Source organism: Eucalyptus grandis, chromosome 8, assembly GCF_016545825.1.
Source record: "Eucalyptus grandis isolate ANBG69807.140 chromosome 8, ASM1654582v1, whole genome shotgun sequence".
Classification (NCBI taxonomy): domain Eukaryota; kingdom Viridiplantae; phylum Streptophyta; class Magnoliopsida; order Myrtales; family Myrtaceae; genus Eucalyptus; species Eucalyptus grandis.
Genome location: NC_052619.1, coordinates 56,218,543 through 56,230,419, shown reverse-complemented (window position 1 = coordinate 56,230,419; position 11,877 = coordinate 56,218,543). Strand labels below are relative to the sequence as shown.

General features: G+C 40.4%; 2 protein-coding genes and 1 pseudogene across 2 annotated transcripts; all 3 read right to left on the bottom strand.

Annotated features, from left to right (window-relative positions):
• Window positions 1-1,644: 1,644 nt before the first annotated feature.
• On the bottom strand, window positions 1,645-2,497 carry LOC104417523 (major allergen Pru ar 1-like). Its single transcript, XM_010028781.3, has 2 exons — window positions 2,250-2,497; window positions 1,645-2,149 (listed from the first exon to the last, which is right to left on the bottom strand). Exons 1-2 carry the CDS (start codon window positions 2,431-2,433, stop codon window positions 1,863-1,865), a joined length of 471 nt encoding a protein of 156 aa, XP_010027083.2. The 5' UTR covers window positions 2,434-2,497; the 3' UTR covers window positions 1,645-1,862.
• A 2,111-nt stretch (window positions 2,498-4,608) lies between these two features.
• Window positions 4,609-4,757, bottom strand: LOC120287911 (annotated as a pseudogene).
• Window positions 4,758-4,830: 73 nt separating this feature from the next.
• On the bottom strand, window positions 4,831-8,974 carry LOC104415165 (lipoamide acyltransferase component of branched-chain alpha-keto acid dehydrogenase complex, mitochondrial). Its single transcript, XM_010026419.3, has 8 exons — window positions 8,642-8,974; window positions 8,340-8,486; window positions 7,880-8,005; window positions 7,086-7,462; window positions 6,242-6,489; window positions 6,021-6,109; window positions 5,313-5,540; window positions 4,831-5,128 (listed from the first exon to the last, which is right to left on the bottom strand). The coding sequence occupies exons 1-8, from the start codon at window positions 8,837-8,839 to the stop codon at window positions 5,015-5,017; spliced, it is 1,527 nt and encodes a 508-aa protein (XP_010024721.2). The 5' UTR covers window positions 8,840-8,974; the 3' UTR covers window positions 4,831-5,014.
• Between the last annotated feature and the right edge of the window lie 2,903 nt (window positions 8,975-11,877).

The following is an 11,877-nucleotide window of genomic DNA, read 5'->3' as shown; positions in this document are numbered from 1 at the left end:
TCAGATTCTTTATCTTTTAGCCCAATTCAATCTAATTGGCTCAACTTGCAAACATTTTTGCAATATTTTCTCTCTTGTTCAAATGTCATTCTAATTGGTTATAGTATGTGACATTCCTAGATTCACCATTGAGCTAGAAGCAAAACTTGTACTAACACATTAGCACAACTAAGAGAACTAATTGTCCAGATCAATCTCCTGTTCCTGCAAACCATGAGTGACATCTAGTAGTATATCATGACTACCTAGATAGTGTGAAATGTTTCAAGAACATAATAAACTTATCAACTTTGGCGATTGTATAATTTGATTCTTTTGTCTCACCATGTCCCGATCGAAGAAAGGTTATGGAATTATTGGTCAAGCCACCAATTCGATCATATGCCCAAATCTAATTGACATGTATTCTACGAGACATTAACCATTCATTCTCAATTACAACCTTGGTAGAAGATTTCAATATAATGTCACGATTAGATCGCATAGGACATCAATCTTGTATATCTATATATAATAAGAAAACAAATTCCATATTGTGCACGCATGTGCCTTGTATGTGAACAAACTATGACTATCAAGTACAAAGACAGCTCGACAAAGTGGCAATATGAATACTTGTGAACCATAGCCATCCAACATACAAGTTAGCACCATAGGTCTAAGAATCTTACACCTGACCAAAGCATGAACGATCGAACATCGAGCCCTTTAAAAGCTTCATGTTGCCGATTGTTCTATATATGCCACATTCAGTGAATTTGTCCGATACAAGCACCTATGTTCTAGCTTAGATATCATAATGTCCAATGACTTGTGACTCATCATCTCCTCAAATATCTAATACTGAATAATGAAACTTGATAACACATCGATCTCGACGGGATTATCAATATCCTCTTAATGATCTATCAATCGGGAATTGTTTAAAAATCCAGCATAATTGTAAACCTGTCACAAATATTCTTAACACCTTAAGAATAGATTCAGTCGTAGCTGATCTTATATACTCATTCACATAAATAGAACGATGAATGAATACTTATATGCCATTAAATAATTCCTAACATGTAACTATTACATGGTTACCTTAGGTCATATAGTTAATAGTTTTATGGTCTAAAAATTGAGAACTGGGTATAACAAAGTAGGTTTCAAGTTCTAACTTTGAAGCTACCCATTCTAGAACCAATCACCACTACCAAGCGAGGCTAGTTCTTGCCTGTCTAGGCCAATGGCCAGCCACAACACAAGGAAGAAGAAAGGAAGACGAAAATTCAAAAAAAAAAATTGAAATATTATTAAAAGTTGTTCATGTCAGCATCAATCGTATTATAAAAGACGATCAACATCTATGTTAATAATTTCTAGCCAAAATAGGTCGAATGATCCAAATTGACAAAATTTGAAAAGATTTAGGACTTAATTGTCAAAATTGAAAAGTTCAAGATTAAATTAGCAAAAATATCATAAATTTAAGACTTTTTGGACAATTTTTCCTTCATTTGTATTAGATGACTATAATAAATTTCATCAATGAATTAAATTTATACAATCACAAAAGCAAAATAATGCAAGGTTTATGCTAGTATATGTACTCAAAGAGAATACGTGCCTCGTACAAATTTATTATAATCCATTCTTGTATTATTCAATAAGGATTGTGAAAGCGTATGACATTCCTATCATGAAGTATGAGCCACCTCACAAGCCAAATCTAAGGGACGTTTTCTTGAAAAAAAAATCAAGGGACGTTTCGGCATATAGAAGCGTCAGAATTCGGATACTTCCGACAAGATATAGAGAAAATTGCAAGTACTTATTTATTGGACTTCTTGATGTTATTGAAGAGAGCTTTCAAAGCTTCAAGCATAAGCATCGGGGTTTTGGAGGAGGTATGCTTCGGTAAGCTTGTACATTTCCAGAACACTCTTGTTGCTCGCCTTATCTTGTTCTTTGAACTCAGCATCACCCTTGGTGTTGTATGTGGTCATAATCATGTTCTTGCTCCCGCCTTCTGGCGTCGGCTCAAGTTTGACAACGTGAACAATAGATTCAAACTTCTCCTTCCGATCCATCATGGAGCACTTGTACGTGAATGTCTCCTCGTTCAGTTCATCCACACGATCCTTGATGCTGATAAGCCGACTACCTGTATCCAATAGGAGATCGTATTGTAGTGCACATCCATATGCCATAATACATGTTTAAGCTAAAAAAACCACATTTATATAGAAGAATTGCATAATTACCACTAATAATGTTGATCTGCTTAATGGTTCCAGCCCCTCCATTGCCTTGGATGATGTCAATACTCTTGATAGCTTGAGTCATGAGTTTGGGAATTAGGTTATGCGAGTCCAGAATTAGAGCCTTGAACAACCTTGCCGACGGAACCGTCGAAACGTATTCATTCGTGAAACTGAACACGCCCATAATGTTTTTTAGGTTGCTTGCTAGAGAAATATGAACGATACGATCAAAGAGAATGGAGTTTAGGATGCTTGTTGAGCTTGGGATGGAAGAGATGAGAATGAGATACATTTATAGGTTGGAGTGGAAGAGTCCTAATTTTTCCAAAGTAATTAATGTGTTACGAATCAAAATATAGGAAACTACAATGACATAGAGGTTGCTTGCACGAGTCCTAATTAATGTGTTACGAATCCAAACTAGTAAACTATTCTCTAAAGGGAACTCTAAAATCTCCTATCTACTCCATCTTATAGATGTAATTGTTAATGTTAAAAGATTAGCTTTCGAACTTTCTTGTTTAGGTAAAACATCAGTAAAACATAGCAAAAGTCTTGTGCCTCGAACACACACATACTTCGAAGTCCCTTTGCTGCTAAATTTCCGTCATGGAAAGACTAATAGTCTATTACTAATTTGTCCTATATATCACACTAGTCATGTATGCTACCTATTAATGGAGAGATTTCAGCAGTTGAGGCTCACGGAATTGACCATTTTGCCCGTGTCTGCTACTCTACTAAAATCCAACTAATCCTCAACTTCTCCTTTTTTTTTCTATGTTCTTCCTTATATCCCAATTACTAATATGATTTACTAAATCCATCAGATATATACACGCAAGGTGAGTCACAAGTCCTATATCTATGTCTATGTCAATTCGCATTCATTCAGATAATCAAGGGAAAAACTTAAATAGTTGGTCTCAAATTTTGATTTTACAAATTATCCATCTTTAAATGAAGACATCAAATAACAAATATGGTTAGAGATGTAAAGCACCTTCAATCTCTTTCTTATCTTGCATTTACCCCATTTGATGCCATTCGCTGAAATTGTAGCAAAAAAGGGGGCGAAGTAGCTCCTTCCACGTAATTGCCTTCAATTCATTCCAGGTTTATCTCTTTTTTGGTGCCTCCCACTATTCTCAATTTAACTTTATTTAACCTCCACTGTCTTATAGGTAGTAGGGGTGTGCAAAAGAATCGAGGATCACCTAGACCACTTGGAATCAAACCAGACCGGATTAGAATCGGCAAGGGAATCGATTCGATTCTCGGTTCCAATTTATTGGAATCAATGGGTATTGGTCAAATTCCCGGTCTAAATGTGAAATCACCCACTCACCAAGATCAGATTGGTAATATATAAATATATAATTAATTTTTAAGAAAAATTTCCCACCAAAAAAATTAAGAAAAATAAAAACCCTAAAATTCTTAATCAAGCTCAACACTAATTAACTAAATACTTGTCTTGTCTCACTCTCACTTCATATAAGTCATTTTTCTATTTGTCACTCACAGCCTCGACTCTCAAGCTCAACGCCCATTGACTCACAATGCCAACTCTCAACTTTCAATACAAATCCAATCTTTTTACTAATCTTACAATTAAGAATAGAGAAGTTCTTTATTTTTTCTTTACTTTGACTTGCCGAAAAACGTCGCATGAGTGCATGAAGCTTGATGGAACCAGTTTTATGGACCCACCAAGGATCGACCGGACTAACATTCCAGTTTTTGGATGGATCTATGAAACTAACAGATGGTTCCTGATTTTAATATTTTGGAACCGGGCCTCAGTAAGCAATTCTCGATTCCAAAATGAAAATCGCCCACTCGAACCATGTCATACCAATAAGTAGTTATGTCTACATTTACAATTTGATAAAATAAAATAAAATAAAAAATTGCTCCGTCCGTAAAAGGATCTTCAAAAGCAACAACTTCCACGCAAGGGTAGTTTAGAAGTGGGGGTAGGGGGGGCGGCGATCGAACGGGTACGAACAGGTGGAACATTAGAGCGCCGTAGAACGGCGGATTCCCTGCTCCGCCGTCAATTTTGAAGAAGACTCGACGTCACTCCTTTAGCAGTCGTGAGTACGTGCCAGATATTGCGTAGAGGCTGCGGGCAAGTCGTAACAGCAAATCTACTTACCGACGAGGACAACGTCAGTCAAAGCAGAGATTAAGCTCTGGATGCATAAAGTACCCTCGTGAGCCAAAGTAATCCCCTCACGTTCTAGACCTGTCGAAGACCCAGGCCCAAAACCAATTGGGCCTCCAGGACGTCAGGCCCGTGACAACGGGGCCCAGTCCATACCGGCACGAACAGATCATTGGGTCGAGAATCTGGCCGAGGGCCGCGCGATGGCAGGGCCCCCACTGCCACGAATTATGACTTAGGCTCAGCCGCTTTGGGCTGACCTCATAGATTAGCGCACCTCACTAGCCTAGGCCAGGGGCCTCTTCTTGATCACCCATCGACCCCGTCCATACAAGCAGGCAGAGTCTTATTCATGCCTAATTCATATGTGCAACGCAACGGTGTCCTAATAAGATACTTCACACCGGCGTGTTATGTGAAAGTCTAGCAGCATTTCTCGGTTTCACCATGGAATCACTTCAACCCATGCACCGCATAATAATCGATGTTTCGTCCTTTCAGACATGTACATTCTGTTCCCAAACGGTTAAAAAGCTCCTTTTATTGCCATGTACAGACACGAAGGAGGGACGGCGACCTGTATTTCGTTGCCGGATCACCTCATTTGCAACATCAGCATCTCCGGTTTTTCCACGTATTGCTTCCACTCGTTGCAAAATCTGGCCACCGTAGCTCCGTCCAGAACTCTGTGATCCGCACCCACGTTCACCTGATATAAGGAACAAAGACTTGCGTCGGACACGATAATCTACTCGTCAAATGATAAGATTTCATCCCCTCCCATTACTTATGTCACGTGGCTTATTGAATGCAGCTAACCAGATCGAGATGCTATTCTTCACAGGCAAAGCAACATGTTCTTTCTATTTCCTTCTGAAAATTGCCATACTTACAGTCATGATAGACACTGGATACACGTCTCCATTATCTGCAAACTGTGGAGTCTTCTGGATCCGCCCGACCGCAATGATGGCAACTTCAGGCAAGTTCAGAAGGGGAGAACCAAACTTCCCACCGATTGCTCCAATGTTACTTAACGTTATTGTTCCGCCAGATATATCTTCTGGATTGAGCTTGTTATTCAATGCAAATTGTTGCAACCGTGACAGCTCCTTTGTTATCTGATTGCATCATAAACGAGCGTTAGCTATAAAGCAATGGCTTCTCGTTGGTATGATTCATATTAGTAAGAAGAAAGAAAACGCTTCATGTAAATTATTTTAAGATTCATCTGTTACTGGGAGAGAAGTGCAGTTCAATTAAGCGGCGGTGTTTTGCCTATATGTTATAGTGCACAAGCAATTCTAGCAACTGAATGTGAGCTTGAATAACGGAAAATATAAACGCTGGCAAGAAGCATTTGTCGAGGACTTCTTTTATGGTTATGCATGAACAACACCAAATAGATTGGAATCTGGATTACAAAAAGAAAGGTCACACACTCCTCACTCACTCCTCATGTTGTCTCCTAAATCTTATCGTTATTATTCTCTCACAATAAAGAAGTGACAACCTACCAGATAAGTGGAAGTGAATAATTTAATAATTGAATGGAGAGAGGTTACATTCAATGTCACCTCTGGGAATATAGTAAAACTAACCTCCAAGATAGACAGAGACTGAACATTTTTAATATTTGGAACAACAAGACCATTTGGAGTAGCCATCGCAATCCCTATATTGTGCGAACCTGCAGAAAAGAACATTCAGTTTGTCTTGTAATCATAAGAAAACCAGAAACAAATCTCATAAATCATGCCTAATTTCTAGCATTCACGGGGTAAAGTCAAACTAGCAATCCCCATCCCGAAGATCAGCTAACCTTTAAGGATGACTTCAACTGATTCCTCATTGAAGCAACTGTTCATTATGGGATACTTGCTTAAGGCCATTGAAAGTGACTTTATCAACAGCGGTAGAAAAGTGTGCTTGACATCTGGATCTGTGTTATTGTCCTGGAAAGATGCTTTAAGCTCCACCAGAGCATCACAGTTTATCTCCTCCACATAATGAAAATGTGGTACTTTTGCAGCCATGGACATTGATTTGACCATTGCTCGCTGGAATCCCCTGAAAGAACACGTGAGAGATACTCAGTTTGAATAAATTTTAGAGAGCTACTAAAACGACCTCATGTCGCCGAAATTCTTCACTCAAGACTTCCGAACAAGAACAAGAGGGGAAGACAAAAACAGTAGTAGATGAATCTAACAAATGAATTGATAACTAGTATCTTAGGCAGCCCTACAGTCAATTCTGTTGAGTTCTTTATCCTCATTTACAATGCAATTGGTGTCAAATAGTCAAACAGAACTTCATGAAGAAAGCTGCAACTGGACAATGGATATAACCACATCATCCACCTGAAAAGTATGATTAACTGACATGACCAAGTTATGGAGGCTTATCCATGAGATCTTATCAAAATTCTATAAGCTTACGTGTACTCTTCGCGCATAACAATCTAACCAGATGAAAACTAACCCTTATTGATCCCAAAATTATTTGTGCAGGGCATGATAATACCCCTCAAAGAGACGGAAACGATGAAAACATCATCACTACCACAGTTTCCATTACTAATAAGCCATACTATGTGCTCTGCTCAAAGCTTGCATTTGCAGGCCCAGAAGGCAGAGAAATTGTCATGCTAAATCAAGGCTTACCTCAAGGGAATCGTTTCATCATTGTAATGCCATCCAGATTTAGCTGATACATTTTGGTGAGTCTGTGCCCCGCCCAAAAACTGATCCTCGTGATCAGTACCCAGAAAGGCAGAACTACCTTCCACACTTCTTTTGTCAGCAGCATATCTAAGAACATCTTCCTTTAGCACTCTGCCATCCGTTCCAGTACCATGCACATCAGTTATGTCTATGCCATATTCCTTGGCAAGACCTCGAACTGCTGGTGTTGACAGGACTCCACATTTTTGGCTTTTTATCGTCTCAGAAGTTGGAGAATTGACATTTTCCAAACCATCGCAAGCCTCCACTAGAAGATGTGGTTCCTCAACAACCATCTTTAGAAGAGTCTCTCCGACCTACAGTTAGCAAACTTTAAAGCATGAACAACAGGTAGAGTGTCTCTCCATAGATTGCAGATAAAAACCCACTCAGCAAATGGAGGCACAAATCTTTACAGCACAAGCATCCCTAGAATATTAATATCCACAATTCGCCTATCCCTCAAATTCCCAATGCCTATATACTCGTCAAGGATGCATAGCCTCAAAAACATCATACGAGTGCCACACTGATCATGTATGTGATGCACATTTCATTTGACATGTGATTATTTCCAGGTTCTATAACAATAATTTCGTTCCACGTCTCCATTATGATACCATTTCTCCTGTATACTCTTATAGCTTTTACTAGATAATAACTCTGGATAAATAATAATATACAAAACATAGGCATAGGATCCAGAAGAAATCAAGATACAGGCTAATTCTTACCTTCACTATATCGCCAGGAATGTGATTAAGATGGGCGACTTTTCCTTTGTACCGACTTGTTATTTCTATGGTTGCTTTGTCGCTCTGAACTTCACAGAGTGGTTCAAATTCTTCGATCAGATCCCCCTGCCAGTATAAAATATCAATGCCAAAAATCACAGCTCATTCTTCACATTTTATATCTCCATATGCACGTATGCCCGTGGGTGGACGATCATAAGACGCTCGTTAACACAGCATACTTCCATGATTCAGTTAGACATCAGTATTGCGAAAACCGCTTATCTATTACCAATCCACCTAGCAAGAACGACAACCTTTGACGGCCAACGATTCTGCAGGGCCGCTCGGTCTCTGCCTAGACAAGTTCCGCTTGACTTGACACTTGACAAGTGTACTCATCTCTAGATGCACACGAACATAACAGAGCAAAGATTCAAAGCTAGCTTCACGGGCTCACCTCTTGAACAAACCACTTGATAAGTTCGCACTCGGCGATGCCTTCCCCTGTCTGCGCCAACGGCACATCGACCACTCCAGCGACGGGAACGTCCCTCACCGCGTCGCTCGAAAAGCCACGCGCCTTCGTTCCACAAAGACCTTCGAACTACATCATTGAAGGAGAGGCAGAGAACGAAAACACAACAAACAACACAGTTTCAGCAATCGCGACACCTCAAACCAGATTAACCGGCGCTCCGCCGCCGCGCCTGAACGAGCTCAGAGAAAAACTAAGGAAGGAAAAACTCGAGCAATACTCACTCGGACTCGAAGATCGGTCGCGAGGAACGCCGCGGCCGCGAGCGGAGGAGGGCGGCTCGGCGTCGCGCGGCCGCCCCGGGCCGGAGGCCTTCCGAGCTCGCCCGGCGGCGGGGGGCGCGTAGCTTGACGGGGCGCCGGGGCCGGCCACCGCGGGCGGCAGCACCGCCGCAGGTCGCGCCAAGCTCTCCGGCCGATCATCGTCGCCGTCGCCGTCGCCGTCGCCGATCGGGGATATTCCGGCTAGGATTCCGGTTTTTCAGGGACGCCGATCGGAGGATGACGGATATTCGGGAATCCTTTTCCGCTGACTTCGCTAGGAGTCGCGGCGGATGAGAAGGTTAGTCCATTTATGGCGTTTTTTTTTTTTTTTTATATTTTAAATTGGCCTATTTTAATTTAATTTTTCATCGAGAGTAGCGCGAGAGAACGTGCGGGTGTAGCCGACAGTAGAGTGGAAGACCAGAACATTGGGAGGGAGTGACCTGGCTGTTTATATCCGCCACGTCATCAGCGTCGTGTGATTTACTGATTTGTCGGATCACGTTTCGCAATTAGGCTATAAACGTGCGAGTTATTGCCACCCTCGATGGTTTCCATTTATAGTTTAATAAAACGGAAAGTTACACCAAAAGAAAAAAAAAAAACTTCAATGTATTCCTATCCTAAGCTTTTTAATTTGGGCAATTTAATGTCGAATTGTTTTGACGATTTGTTAATTTAGACATTCCAATTAATTTTAATTGGTAATCACCGATTTAATATTGACCGGTAGTAATGTACACAACTTTTGATTTTTTTTTTTAATTTTTAAGATTTTTTTTTTCTTTTTCTTTTCTTTCTATTCTTTTTTTCTTCTTCCTATGCCAATCATCAAGCCTTGACAACTAGCTGCATTCGAGGGTTGATGAGGGTGGGCGACTGGAAAGAAAAAAGGACAGAAAAAAAAAAAGAGAAGAGAAAAAAAAAAAGAAAAGAAAAACTCAAAAAAGTTAAAATGAAATGTAAATTTGCATCACTTGCACCATATAGCTGACATTTTGACAAAAGGATTACATAGACAAATTATCAAAATAGTTAAGACTAAAAATTAAATTAAAATGTTTAGAAGAGAATTGACATCTGTATAATAAATATAGAATTTTTTTTAGGAATAATGACATACCAAGAGAGAAGATCGTCCTTACCAAAAAAAAAAAAAAAAAAAAAAAGAGAGAAGATCGTCTCCTAATACCCTTCTTTTGTGCATTTCTATTGGGAGTTACTTGGAAGGGCACATGTGGTAATGTAGACACAAAGTTGGATTAGATAGGATAAACCTTCAAAAATTCGGTATCGTTTCATTTTTTTTTTTTCCGATAATCAAGTGGTATTCAGGCCAACTTTTTTCAATAATCATGTGTTGCTGCCTAGTAAGACAGCCGACGAACCTAGTGATCTCGTTTCTCTAGTGACCCCTGCGATGGTGGCGGCAGCATGAGATTTTGGCATGGTTCTCTCTCTCACACACACACACAGAGGCAAACACCCCAACAGCGGTTGCCTTGGATGGGCCTGCAAGATGAGTAGCGACCCAACTAAGGGCCCATAGAGGCTCAAAAGGTGATGCCCATAATGGGCATGGGCCATACCCTCTCAAGAGTCTCAACGAAGCCCACTAACAGATCGGAGTTGAGTCAAGGGGCCCTGAAGCGTACGTAAGCACTGAGCAATATAAATCAACGAGAGACTCACGTAGTTTACCGGCCCAAGAAAAACAAGAGGAGCCTCCCATGAGGGAAAATATTCATTTCTATTGAAATGGAGAAGAGGAAACATCACATCCTATCCTTTTAATCTTGGATAACACAAGCTTATCCCATACTTATAATTCATTGAATCCGTGATAGAACAAGCATGGAAAATCGCAACATCCGTCTGCATCGAATATGACTCAATCCTTAAAATTTCTTTAAAAGGAAGATGTTTCGATTCAAATATTAGATGAGCGGTGACCAAATATCACGTATATGAACACGATCAAATTCATATGGAGCAAACACAGCTACAAAACGGACAATCATTCCATGGTTTGAAATGTACAATTCGGTTTAATTGGACACATTTCCCCATTCATGCAGTACAAACCCGATCGAACCGCACATCGACATCACCCCCATCCTACCTATAGCACACACATGCATACACCACGTTCCTCATTATAAACGTGCGAATAGTCGATTTGCCCATCCGTTCCATCTTCACTTCCTTCGTCTAAAACGCTTCGGATTTTCGCACGTTCTGGCGAAGAATATAACGTATCGGAAAAGGGGATCGAGAGTATTGCTAGGTTAGGTTAAAGGTGCGGTCATCTCACATGCCTGCGCATGTGCTTCGGTACATGGCCCTTTCCTTGACACTTGACATATCTGGGGAGCGTCTCTAGCTGGCTAGCTAGTAGTCGAGGATATGCCCTCTTAAGTCCTCAGCTAGGAGGGTTGCTTTCTAGGCGTCTAAAATTGGAAAGAAAGGATGGTGGATCGTAAACTCGAGATGTTCCGGAAACAACGTGATCCCCCACTAGTTCTCTCTCTCCTTCGGCAGTAATTGATGTTCAATCGCTTTTTGAAATGGCCTTAAGGAAGCACCTTGCGCTAGTAAGTGTTCTGAATTTTCGATGATACGTACATGGATAAAATCTGTGTTCAACATGTCTGCGGAATGATACATCGCCTGTGTAATAACTTGCTGTATTTCTTCTTCTTTTTTCTTTTCCATTCTTCGGCCAGTTTGTGTCCAACCTCAAAGATGTTAGCCGAGTGATTCGGTACTTTCGTTTTCATACAGTGGATCTACGTTTGAATCATGACATTAGCCTTTTGAAGTGATCTCGAGGACATGCCCACTATCCCGTGGTGGAGTACTCTTGCTTAATGCACATGGACAAGACGGGTTTGCGTGCTTTCCCAAAAATTCGTCTTGTTGATGGTTTTGAACATCTTGAAGAAAACAATTTTTTTTTTCTTTTCGTTAGCTAAATATGGTTATATAGTAAATGTCCAAGCTCGTCAGCAAAAGCCAAACGCAGTGAATTGGGATCATTTGTATCCTCAATTGATGTTGACGCGCAATGTATTGTGCCAAGAAAACCTTGTGACCAATCTAAACAGCAGCACACTTCAATAATGAGTGATTACAAGTCAGGTACCCCCATTATCCTGGGAAAAATGATATAAGGACCATCAAACAAAATAGCTTTT

What these genes read in the sequence shown, in the direction of transcription:
- LOC104417523 (XM_010028781.3), bottom strand. Translation starts at nt 2,433, where the DNA reads ATGGGCGTGTTCAGTTTCACGAATGAATACGTTTCGACGGTTCCGTCG. An exon ending in GCAGATCAACATTATTAGTG is followed by an intron (nt 2,150 to 2,249) that starts GTAATTATGCAA and finishes TATTGGATACAG; the next exon opens with GTAGTCGGCTTATCAGCATC.
- LOC104415165 (XM_010026419.3), bottom strand. Translation starts at nt 8,839, where the DNA reads ATGATCGGCCGGAGAGCTTGGCGCGACCTGCGGCGGTGCTGCCGCCCG. An exon ending in TCAAGTGGTTTGTTCAAGAG is followed by an intron (nt 8,006 to 8,339) that starts GTGAGCCCGTGA and finishes TTATACTGGCAG; the next exon opens with GGGGATCTGATCGAAGAATT. An exon ending in AGTTGAAGTCATCCTTAAAG is followed by an intron (nt 6,110 to 6,241) that starts GTTAGCTGATCT and finishes TCTTTTCTGCAG; the next exon opens with GTTCGCACAATATAGGGATT.